The following is a 13256-nucleotide window of genomic DNA, read 5'->3' on the forward strand; positions in this document are numbered from 1 at the left end:
TAGCCCTGAGGTTATTTGCGGCCATACTGATCGATCACACAAAAAATAATGATAAAGCGCATTCACGACCGGATATTAATCTCGAGTAATGAGCTCGAACCGTTCCTATTGTCTACGGTGAAATTCGACGAACGAAATAGTAAGAGGGTCACCCTAAAAAAATCGTCTTTAAAGTTCACTCTTTGGTACCCCACACACGCGCGAAAACCGAACAATCTAAAATGATTTCTTTTTAGGATACGTAGACAATAGTCAATAAATCCCATTCGGTAAAGGTCACACCTAATACTTTCTCTTTCATATGAAAAAAAACTACTCAAAGTTTAAAACTGATCTGAAAGCAAGGATAGCAGACTTATAAAAATGTGAAGACGGTAACGAGTCACTTCAGTGATTTAATAGTTGCGTCAGACAATGGTGAAATTGAGAGTCAACATACACGCCCCCATAGAACAATGATCAATTTCAAGAAACCACGTCGTCACTGGATCATGATCTCCGAACTAAACAGTTATAGATTGAGCTTTCGTACACGAAAGTGACAGTCGGGACACGACTAACCGATAAGTCAACGCACTAATAATATATTGCGGTATCTATTAATTGAATATTTATTCCCACGCCGTTTACGGAATTCGAAATTGTGAATAACTGTACACACGTTTAACAATCTCGAAGCGATATTTAATTACGGCGAATGCAATAAACGGATGGATGTTGAAGTGATAAAATTCCGTGCTAAAGGGTCACGGTTCCGCTGATGCCAAGGACGGGGAAATTGAGTGAAATATTATAAAACCGCAAAAAAAATCATTTGTAATCATTGACGTCACAATTTAATTTTAGAATAAAATTCACAAGTTTTGTTTTTATCAAAAAAATGTTTTTTCTAACCGCAAAAATACGGCTTATCGTATTTCATGCAAAAATGATACTAATACAGAAAAATTGACAAATACTGCTTAATAAGTTAGTTGTGAAACTGAATATCTATAGAATATAATTGATATAAATGCATATGTATGTACATAAGTAGATATCGGAGGCGTGCCGTGAAAATTTCTTTGTTTTTATCGCACAGCTTTCATTACATGTGTGCGAGCAGGATACAGGGGGACTAGGTGACGTCATCCGAGTCCCTTGTATTCTGCTCGCGCACGCATATGTAAGTGAGGCAGTGAGATTTCTACAGCACGCCACTGGTATCTAGCAAGGATTGCAATTTACCGTCAAATTTCATAAACCGGTAAACGGTAAATGATTTTTTCTACTACCGGTGTACCGGTATTTACCTGTAAATAAAGTTTTTTTTATGGATTAGATAACTTTATGTGGTTACTTTTTCTACAAGCGTTAACCTAGATTGAATCGTAAACAATTAAAAATAAATCTTAGTTGAATAACGTTATATTTAATTTTTTAAATTTTAACCAATCGTATTTATTTATTTAAAGTCTGGTTCATTTGAAAGTTTCGATCATAATTGAAACAACAACCTGTAGCATTTTTTTGGATTTGTTAGGTCTGTGTTGCCAGTGAATATACCGATTTAAAATTGCCACATTTAATACTGAAAATAAACGAATTCCAGACAACCTAATCCACAATACGCCATTTGCATCGATTTTTAATGATATATTATGCTATTATATGCCCATAAGTACTTAATTCGCGATGAAATACATAGTTTGCGGTAAATTTTAAAATTTAGCGATATTTACCGATGGCGAAATTTGTCGATTTATCGGTAAACCGGTATACCGATATTGCAATCCCTAGTATGTAGTATGTATGTATGTATATAGCAAAGTAAACACAAGTATACTAATTCATCTAAAAATGTACATGAAAGTTTATTATTGGCACAAGAATGATCATCGAAAATGTAATTGAAACAAATCCTTTGAACAAGAGTTCGACAACGCATTGAGTTTATCAAATTTAACTAACATTACAATACAAAGTAGTATTTATTTCTACAATCTCAATAAATCAAATTAAATCGCTACCCCTCCCGGTAGCCTTGGCATTTAAATTCAGAACAGGTAAATTTGAAATCAGTCCTCGAAATGGCATTTCCGTAATTGCAACCCAATAATGTGTCTCCTTATCATTGCATATGCGTTATCAGTATTATCCATTACTGAATGACATCATACCAAAGTGGAAATATTGCCCTATCTAGAATAACATAGTATATTTCGGCAATATGAAGTGTCAAAAACATCCTATAGAATCGTCGTAGCACGAAACACACATTGCTTTGATTAATCGAAGATCTTAAAACGTACATTTACATTTACACGGATAGTTCAATTATGTTTTCAGTTCACTGACCAAACAATGAAGACATTCGTGACGGATCTATAGACACCTAAAACGCAAGCGACATTGTTCGATGAGAATCTTTCAAGTTCAACTCGGCCCCATGCAACAGACAATGCAGCATTTCAATAGCTCGCAGATTGCATTTGTGCGAATGCATTCATTGCATTAGCAGCATCAAAGAGCGGTAACGCATCTTGTACAGTTATACATGCGGTAAAATTGCACGCAATGCAACACTAATGAAGCGTTTCTTCCACAATCGACCGCATAATGCATTAACGTTTCCGATCGAAACTCACAATATCAAACGCATCATAAAATTAAAGTACCACTACTGATTTATTGACAGTGAAACTTTCAACCTTTCTATTATATTAATTCTTCTTTATAATACAATATATGTGTATGGATAATTGAGTCCATAAAAGACCAACTCTTCCACTTCAAACATTTCATCATTGAAAGCAAATATGAAGTACTTCAAGTGGCACTAGAAAACCTTTAGCGCGCGCGTCACCGATAAATTTACGTACATTACACACTAATGTTATTAACGTATGTATATATGAAAATAATATTTAAAATTGGGACTGACGTCCGAAAGAATGAAGTAATGGAAAGAAAAAGTTGCTTGGCGTTATTATTTTGATCAATTTAGGCCGAATTAACGCTAGTTTATACCAGTACAGCTCAAGCTGGTAACTGCACGTACAAATATTATTTGGTATATTCCATATAACAGCATGAAATAGATTCTTTGTGTATACTCCATAATTATAACAGAATGAAAAATATAATGTGTTTGTGACATATCCAAAAAAACAGTAATCGACACGATCTCTTCATATTACACAGCAGTACAAGTCATCGAAACGTATCAAGCAGAACTAATTTTCTTTGGACACTGTGGAAATGACATAGTGGCGACTGCACCGGTACTAACTGAAGTCCTGCTGTATTCATTTTCAGAAACGTCATAATGACTTAACGCAAGCAATATTGCACCGTATCGTCATGCTCTATAGTGTATATGTAAGCCAATATTTCCCTATACTCGTCCAAAACAAGTATGATCGTGCTGAAAACGGTCGGTGCTGTGTAGTATGAGTAGTCTTTTCCGTGCAGTATTGTGCCGAGCTGTTGACGTGCAGTGCTGGGTAATATGTATGAACGGATCTTTATTGTGTAAGGTAATCATGAGCAAAGATCGGCATTGGGACAATGCGTTTGGCACAAAAAAAAATGGTTCACTATTGCCAATTACTATTATTGAACATGATTTTTTGCTCTCTTGCTTTGTATATAAATTGAGCGATCTATTGTAATTTGACGAGCACATAGCCAACGCCGAAGGATAGTCATGAGTAGACTGCGGATAGACACCGTGCTTTTTCCAGGAATCGAGGCGTTTTAGCTCTATTTACAAAGCTACAGTCCAAAAAAAAACGTTTGGCGAACCTTTAACAATGAATTTACAACAATTGAACAATACGCGGCACCCTCTGGGTCCGGGCTTTAGTCATGAGTAGTCCTCGGCGGTGGAACGTGCTTTTTCCAGGAAAGAGGACGTTTTGGGGCTATTTTCCAGGAAACAGGGCAAACTACAAAGCTAGAGAGCAAAAAAAAGGAAGCGCAGGGTCGCACCATTCATGAGTAGTCTTCGGCATTGCCTGGGTACTTGTAAAATAAAAATATGCTTCATCAGTTTACACAGCAAGAGAGCAAAAAACTATGGTTGACAATATTACATAATTGACAATAGTGAACCAATTTTTGGTGCAAAAGCATCGTCCTAGAGTATATTTGATATAACAAAACATTGAAATTAAAAAGCACAAGTAGCATAAAACCGATGAATAGACTAAGATTGCTATGCATACATACGCATATGGGGCATGTACATATGTAGCTGAAATTGAAATTGCGTATTTTAGAAATTCATAACAAAACTCGTCGACTACTTAACATAAGTCAAGAGAAAAAAAAAAAAGATTGAAAATTTGTTTAATGTCAAGGTATCATTAAATGCTATTTACTATAATTTATATAAAAGGTAAGGTATTTTATATTGCGTTAAATTCCCAACTTAAAAATATGTGGGGTGAAATAGATGAAATTAGCCAAGAAAAGGGAAGAATGGTAGCATTTTAAATCGTATGAAATGTATGCTAATTTAGTTTAAAATAAATAGTTTTCATACAAATACTGGGCCAGTAGAAGAATGACAGATTTAAATATGTTATTTATATGTATGTAAGTTGAAATTGATTCATTTTAATACACAGCAATAAAAGATTATACGGGTAATATAAATCCGACACGTAATACCGCAGAGTCGTTTAGATCGGACGCGAAGTGTCTGAAAATGCGATTTAATCCGAAGTTACAAACATAGCTCGAAGCTCTAAGGACAAGATAACGGTAGAGCAGATTCCATTAAATGGATAAGATCAAAACGCCTTGACCTCCCTACAGCTAGAAGTAATTTACCTCAGATGGCCGATCATCGTCTTCAAATTACCGTCGGACATCGTCGGTTGCAGTGGACAATCGACGGATGGGTCAAGAGGGCCATTCTCCCAGTAATTTGATCGATTCTAGCACTATCGTGAGTAACGACATAGTAATACAGAAAATTGTACTAGTTGATTAAAATATAATAAGGCGCGCGTAATATTGCATCTTGCAGTATAATAAATGTGTTTATGATTAGCTGATGATTTAATGGGCCGTTATATGATTGCGTTCGATTAAAATTGCATTACGTTTAGTAGATGTGATCTGCTATAAATTTAATGCGAATGTAAACAAAACAACAAGTGAATTGACTTGTACAGCAGTTGAACCGTAAATTGAAGGTTTATAGCCTGGTTTGTGATACTATAGAATGGCTTTTATTGATTTTTTATGGTATGTCAATTGCTATGATTTGTTCAAACGAAAAGCGTCAAATGACTATTATAAAAGGTTAAAAAAAAGTATGTTTAAGTTCGAATTCGTCGATTGTATCTACTTTACAAGGTGACAGGACAGTGGCCTATACGTCAATAGTTTTGCATGTATATATGATATTATCACTCGTCACAATTTTATTCGAACGTCAGAATTCACTAAAATATGTTAATATTGTTATTCAAAGTTTATTTTTCTGTCAAGAGATACAAAGAAACATTTCTTCCAAAATAAAATAATACAAGAAATATCATTTGCGAAAGTCTTACATACAAATACAACCATATATTTATGTAATTCCTATTTATAAATTACATTGAGCAGCGAAAAAAAAAAATACCGGAGCGGAGAATAATCTTTACTAAGTTTGACCCACTGAATTCGAATATGACAATGATTTCTGTTGGTGTTCTGTTTCGATTATGAAATATAGATAGTGTTTAAAAAATGCAAGATTTATACAGATTTTTAGCTTTGGCTGTCATTAACTCAAATCTAGTATTGCTGTGCCAAAATAAAGTATTAGAAACAAAAGTTAGATGATTTTTTTGGTTTTAATTGCTTTAAAATACTTATAATTAATTATCTAGCGAATTTTAAAAGTCAAAAATATAATTTATTTCGTAATACTATAATTTACGATAATATATTTCGATAATTTAATATATTTCGATAACTTTTCACTTAACCACCATAAAGATTGATTTTTTTAATCTCAATATCTTATCGTTCTAATTCGAGCGGTAAATGATTCTAAATTGAGTTAAAAAATGCTGTTGTTGATGACCTTATGCACGATGCAAGAGCGAGATGAATGAATGAGATTCCTACACTAGAAGCGCATCATTTCATCTCACTCGCTCACGCTTACTTATGAGTTTAAATATAAAAATTCAGCCAACCCTTGTAAATGTAGTGAAATATCAATAAATAAATATATCAAAACATTAAATAAATAAATAAATAGGTCGAATAAATGCACGATAGCTCGACAAATAAAATATTTTTGACTTTTAGAATTTGCTAGATAATTAACTAGTATTTTCATTAGAAAAGACATGTGACAATGATTCCAATATTCACTTATAGCACAGTAATACTAGACTTTGAGTTAAAGACTGCAAAGCCAAAAATTTGTAAAAATTGCGCATATTTTTCAACGCTCATATCTCATAAATACTAACAAAAAACATTGTCATATTCGAATTCACTGGGTCAAATTAAGCAAAGATTGATTAGTCTCCGCTCCCCTCTGGTAAGTAAAAAACGTGTTTTTTTTTTATTTCGTGTTATTTCTCACTTATTTACAAAATATTTTATGGGTAAGTATTTCACAAGAAAAATAGTAAAAAAAATGTCAAAAATTGAAGAGGTAGCTTTTAAATCAAGAACGCCACTTACACTCACGATAAAAACACGATAAAAAGTCATAATGGTATAAAATTGTCTAAAAATTACCTTGGACTTTGATAATCCATCCATGTGTTGATCGATTGTCGTCTTCTAGTATCATTTAAATTCCATAATCACTGTCACAATCCACTTCTGACACTGAACGAAAATATAAAATAATACAGAAAATCTGATATTTATTTAATTAACACTGCTGTTTGGAAGAAGAAAACAATCACAATTTTACACTAAACGTTAGAGGAAAAGTTGAAACATTCAAAATGAGGAGATACAGGGTATTTGCTGTTAATTTGATTTACGATCGAAAACAAAATTGTATCGCGAAAAAAAGTGAACGTAACGATATGTGAACGTGTGTGTGTGCAAATTGGTGCTAAAAAAAATATGCAAATCTAAACCAAAAGTAGGATGAACGAACGAATAAATTGATAAGATACAAACCGATCCAGTATATGAGAACGAATCTATTATAATGGGAAAAAAATAGACGATCTTCTAGTCTAAGCGTTGCCATGATAAATAACGCTGTAACGTACTATCAATTTTAGCACGACTAAAAAAATTCGAAACTATGTACAATTCAATGGATGAATTTTCACACAAAATATTTTTGCAAGTATGAAACAATCGTGTATTCATTTTTATTCAGATCATTCGTATTCATTAACGCGTGCCAGAGTGCTGTTTAATATTTTTATGGAAAATAATTGATGTATAATATAATTACAATAGACAAATCTGGCATAAATGAAATACAATTCATTTGAAAATAATTTGTGTCATTATTACAACCAACGAACAGACTAACTAATAAGCGTATGATAAAACGATGAAAGTGCGCATTATCAATATAATAATAAGCAATTAATTCGCATTTATAAAATACGAAGTCCAAAGCATACTACATACATATGTATATTCAAAACAAACCCGTTAGCGATCATAATTAAATTTTTCACATAATTTTCATGTATGCAGTTCATTTCCCGGTGCACTCTATTATACGTTTGCGCTCGACTGTAACACATCCAACTATTGTGTTACGAATAATGCGATTATGTACAAACTGCTTAAGAACTTTAAAACTTATTTCCCACCTTGTGTCAAGTTTTGAATTGTGCACTCGTCAGGTGGTTAGGGGGGAAAAGAAAATTTTCCGTGCATAATGTCTATAAGACCACCCGTACTTAATCCAATAGTAAGTGATTAGTGGGCGATTCTACACGGCAAGCTTATGTCACACAATAAAGGCTTTGCTTCTTTACGAAACACGTGATGATAAGCTTGACTACTTGAGGACTTGTTATGTCAGCAATGTGAGGAATTAATTATTAAAATCATTACATATTACATACTTATACGCCCAATGGGCGATAAGGTTATTGACTGGACGAAGATAACTTATTCATAGTGTATTATAATATTTTATAATACATTGGCACTGAAATTTCTAGATGTAATATGGTAAGAATACACTCAAAAGTATGGCAAGAGACGTGCTCGTGGTTTTCAGTTGTGATGGGCATATATTCAAATTATTGTTAATTCGCATGATGTTATTATTTCTCCTACGTATCTTCAAATATAGAAATCACTGTCAACTACATATATGTCAATACAATGATAAAATGGCACCAAAAACACTCCATAAGGTTCGTTTTGACAAGGATCGAGACAGCATAGATCAGGCGTGCTGGCCGTTTTTTTTTATTTTAATCTAACAAGACATGTGCCACTCTGTGTGTATGCACCTTAACATGCACGATTCCTACTGGTTAGAACATCTTAGATGTTAATGTTAATAATATTAATATTTTTGTTAATACTTAGATTTTCAGAATTTTCATTCTAGTCGACTACGTGCCAAATCCCTGTCCCTGTCTTAACAATATGCTCTCTGGGGTCTAGTGATAAGAACACAGCACCATTTCATGTATACATGACACGGCAATCACTGTCAAACATACAATGATAAAATATCAGCGAAACCCCACTCCAGTGGGTGAGTTTTGCGAAGGATGGCAACGATACAGATTAGGCATGCTAGCGTTTTTTTTTTGCATGCGCAAAACTTTATAATAGAAAAAAAGTCCCGTGTACCACTTTGTATCTGTACTTTTATCTAGCTCTGCTAAGGCAAATGATATTTGAGAAAAAAAAGTTCAAAAGTTGAAAATTTTTATATTTTACGGTCGAAATTAGGGTACCATGAGACAATATACCAAAATTCGATGGAACTAAATATTGAAAACTTATATTTTAGATATTGGACAAAAAACATTCCATCTTTATATAAAAATGTTAATTTTTATTAAATAAGTATATGTACATACATAAATAAATATGTTTGGTAAATAATTTAACGAAACATCTTGTAAAGAAATTAAGTCAATTAAATTTTATAAAAAAAAATACGATAAACGAATATGGGCTCTAACGCAAATTAATGGAATCAGTTATGATACTAAAATATATGTAAATATTCATTTGATATACATACCTATACATATGCGCGCACACAAAGTGCGCAAAATTTATCAGTGAAATCAACAAGTCAATTTAAAATGATTAAATCGTTTTAAAATATCAAGCTGAATATGAGAAAAAGAAAAAACTTAACACGGGTAGAATTTCAGCGGCCTTGTATTATAAAAGGAGATAAGGTAATTCTAGTGAGATACTATCTTTAACTAGAAACACAAAATAGTTATACAAAAAAACACCTGCAAATTCCTATGTAGATGCTAGATAATTTTGCACTCGGAGGAATATTATTAGCGATCCACATACTAGGTATTAAATTTACACCTGTTAATTAGAAATCAATCAAGGTCACCTTATTCTCAATGAATTGCACCAAAAAATTATTATAATACCGACAAGTACTGGAAGCAGTTAATTACAGTAAGCTAAATGAACAAGGCAATGAGCAAGCTTCAACACGATGGATCAAATATGGCAGGCCTCCATTTCAACGGTAACTCTCGCGTTTTATTTACAATCTTGCCGATGATAAGATTCATCTAGATTGGTCTGATCCAATACCCAAGGAAGGAAGCTTGACCGGCGATCATCAGCTGGCTCCGTCGGATCTCTGAGCGGTTTGCATACAAATTTTGCATTATTTTGCGCGAATGTCGTACGTACACACATAGATACTGTGTGCCGCAGTTTCATAATGGATTTAACGATCTTGCATAACCGCCAAGAGGCACTTGGACCGAAAAGGAATGCAAAAACGCCGACAGCAGATAGTAGTGTGCTCATCCACCGTTCCAATCGGTACCGACTATGTATTATTATAAGCAATTCATTCGCTAATTTTTTACCGTCTGGTTCAAAATCCACGAGAACATCTTACAAAGTACCATTAAAAGTAAACTTGACCTTCCAAAAGAGTGTAACTGGCTATATATGTACATACATGTCCAAAATGAACATGGTACACACACGTACATATGACTCTACATAGAACGAATTGTAATTGTGGGTCCAGTCCGTGTGACTAAAGTGGACTTCCTCTGGTTTCAAATTTGTAATCCGAAATGAAAATCTCAAGTGCGTTGATATAATAACGATAATGATGTAGTACATATGTACACATGTCATAATAAATCATCGCCTAATTTATGACACTTTCCCGCGACGAATTGATATTTAAAAATACATATTGTATGTGATTTTGAAGAACGTGTGCAATTGTTAAGACGTTAAAGTTGCATCATGAAGATAAGCATACGTATGTATGTAGAAATCACACTTCATAAATAAGATTCGAATTATATAAAATTACCATATCGAATCATCAACGTTCATCGTCGATGATTTGGAACTGAGCAGGCTGAGGCATGGTCTACGGAGGTATAAGTACAGACGATTGATCCTAGTTTATTTTTATTTTTAAATTTACAGGGCGACAACTATGGGCAATTTTTTACAAATGTGGTTTTATACAAATTTATAACATTATTATTATACATTTGAGATAATGATGAATAAGTTGCCAATTTCTTTGGAGCCGTTTCAACAATGAAATCATATAAATTGGAAAACTCTGATAGGAAACGATCGATCTGGAGTCACATATGTATATCCAAGATCTGAACAGCAACACCGGGCCAGGGATAAAACCCATGACCCATCAGTCGATGGAATTATACACTAACCAATAAACTAGGATGCTGGTTAACACAAGCTATTCATATAAACAATAACAATGTCACTAAAAAATACTCAATATGATCTCATCAATGTTTAGAGCACAAGTCATAAATATTCTAAAAGTTTAAACTGCTTATAAATACATACTAGTTATGCAAAGGCCTAATTATAATAATATTGATGTCTCAATTGAAGGATTGTTTATATTTGTCCTAGTTGAAATATGCATAGCAAAAATAATAGAGCTAATGAACGAGACGAATTGTACAAACATAGCCATTTGTCAGACAAATTACTTACAAATTATATGCAGAAAGGCAAGTGAAACATGATGGGGTACTCAAATATGAGCATGTTTTAATTTTTACATGAAATCTGTTAAGTAGTATACAATTAATTATTTCATAACACATTTAATGCGTATTAAGAAACGTTTAGTTCCAAAATGTAGGAAGTGAGCGAAACGAATGAACATGTATAACAAAAGTTAAGTACAACGAAATCAGTTCAGAAGCAGGTGTCAGAACTAAATCGGCACATATACATTATGTTATATAACGAACTGAGGCCTTCATTTACATTTGAAATCAAACATCGCAATGTCCATCAAATAGAGCGTGCCTTTTCACACTTTATATAACGTAACGCAGAACATGAAAAAACCAGAAACTTAAGTCCTTTGGCAACCTTTTTCATTTTTCAGTATGCACTAGAATAATATTATTCGAATTGCGGTTATAAAACTAAACTAACATTGTAATGCAAAACAGCTCAAATAACATCAGAAATTACTTCACACATTGTGATATCTGTTTATAACTTATTGTATGGAACATGAATTATAATCAAACGTTCAACGGAAAGTACATAATATATGTACACATAGAAATAATTTGAATAAATTAAATATCATCTACGTAATTTAATATTACAATATGATGATTTTAAATTGCAGAAGAGTTAATAGTTTAAACTAATTAAATAACAGTTAAATTCCACACGAGTCCATTAAATGACATTTTAAAGCGAATGAATATATGAACTACTGCCATTTTTCTTCAGAAAAGTCTTAATTAAATGAATAGAAAATATTTAGAAATATCTGAAGTTTTAATTTTTTCAACTGGTTTCAAAACCAGCTCAAAAAAAGGCTCCCTGCAACTGACAACTTGGAAGTAAAACTCGATCGCAAAAGTGATGGAAATTAATAAAATATTTCACTACACATTCGACTAGCATAAAAATAAAAAAATGTTGACGATTAACATAGTATAAAACACACAATATATGCCTGACGTCAAATGTCCAAAAAAAAAAGAAGCGTTTCATTAGAAGGGGGCGGATGATTGGTTTTAATTCGCAAACACACACACACATACACACAAACACATTCCAAATTGGAACATGGAAAATTCACAACAATTAAACACCACAACAAGTACATAAGGACACTATTAAACTGCACGCCACTATGCATACATATTTACACTCGGTACAAAATCAATCGATAAAACTGAAAACACCCACGTTTCGAAATTTTCGCGAGACCGCACGACGTCACTTTGACGTGCGTGACAATTCACGTTCGATTGCGGGTATTATTTGAATTTGTAATTATTTTGACGTGCGTGTTCGAGAGGTGTTTACAGAACCACGCGCGCGCGTTTCGCGGCACATCCGCCACGGACCGAAACTTCCGCGCGTCTGAGCTGGAATAGAGTATGGTCGAGCCGGTTGCGCATGCGTGTGCTCGCTATACCGCACTGTCACTGACGTCATTGGCCGCGTGTGCAATTGATCCTAAAAGCTCACCTGTGGGTGCGTTGTAAATTAATTACGGGTGGTTAGCTTAGGTGTGAACATGTCGTTGATGGAGACTACCGATAGTACCGAAATATCTTTTCATTTTCAGTGTTGGTTTCATTTGTATGTATGTATGTCGAGGTAGATGGTCAATACAGAATAAAATATGGTAAATAAGGGCGAAAAACACACTGAGTGGTATGGAACATTACGTGTCCTTGACTTACCGCTGTGACCGTAGACAGTGGGTGTTCCCCAAACCGAATACGGGTGTAGTTGCAAGTGCAGAATGCATATGTTTGGGAGTTCGTGCGTGTATGCATATCCACATGCGACCGACAAGTTTCTCCTACATTTCTTCAAATATGATATTCACCGTTATCGATCACTGTCAAGCAAGGATAAATACGAGGATGAAATATCACTGAAAACACTCCAGGGGGTGATTTTTGGGACTGTGTACCATGTACAAATATGGACTAGGGGGGTGCGTTTTTATCGCATGTTTAAAAGTATCTAAAAAAAACCGCGTACCATGTACCACTCAGTGTGTGTTTGCCCCAACTGTTTTTAAAAAGGATATGTATGTAACGAGGGTT

The 13256-nt window shown here is 33.8% G+C and overlaps 1 protein-coding gene across 3 annotated transcripts in view; it reads right to left on the reverse strand.

The window, feature by feature from the left end:
* The window catches only part of klar (klarsicht), a 246236-nt gene extending 233614 nt beyond the window's left edge, over positions 1 to 12622 (reverse strand). The window contains exons 1-2 of one of the 3 annotated variants that reach the window (XM_077445079.1): positions 12382 to 12622; positions 6739 to 6883 (exon numbers count right to left, since the gene is read on the reverse strand). In XM_077445079.1, coding sequence (XP_077301205.1) covers positions 6739 to 6762 — 24 coding nt within the window. In that variant the 5' untranslated portion in view covers positions 6763 to 6883; positions 12382 to 12622. Of the gene's footprint in view, positions 1 to 6738; positions 6887 to 12296 lie in introns of all 3 variants that reach the window. The other 2 variants (XM_077445078.1, XM_077445080.1) reach the window with 2 other exon arrangements.
* Between the last annotated feature and the right edge of the window lie 634 nt (positions 12623 to 13256).

This window comes from Arctopsyche grandis, chromosome 13 (assembly GCF_051622035.1).
Source record: "Arctopsyche grandis isolate Sample6627 chromosome 13, ASM5162203v2, whole genome shotgun sequence".
NCBI classification, from domain to species: domain Eukaryota; kingdom Metazoa; phylum Arthropoda; class Insecta; order Trichoptera; family Hydropsychidae; genus Arctopsyche; species Arctopsyche grandis.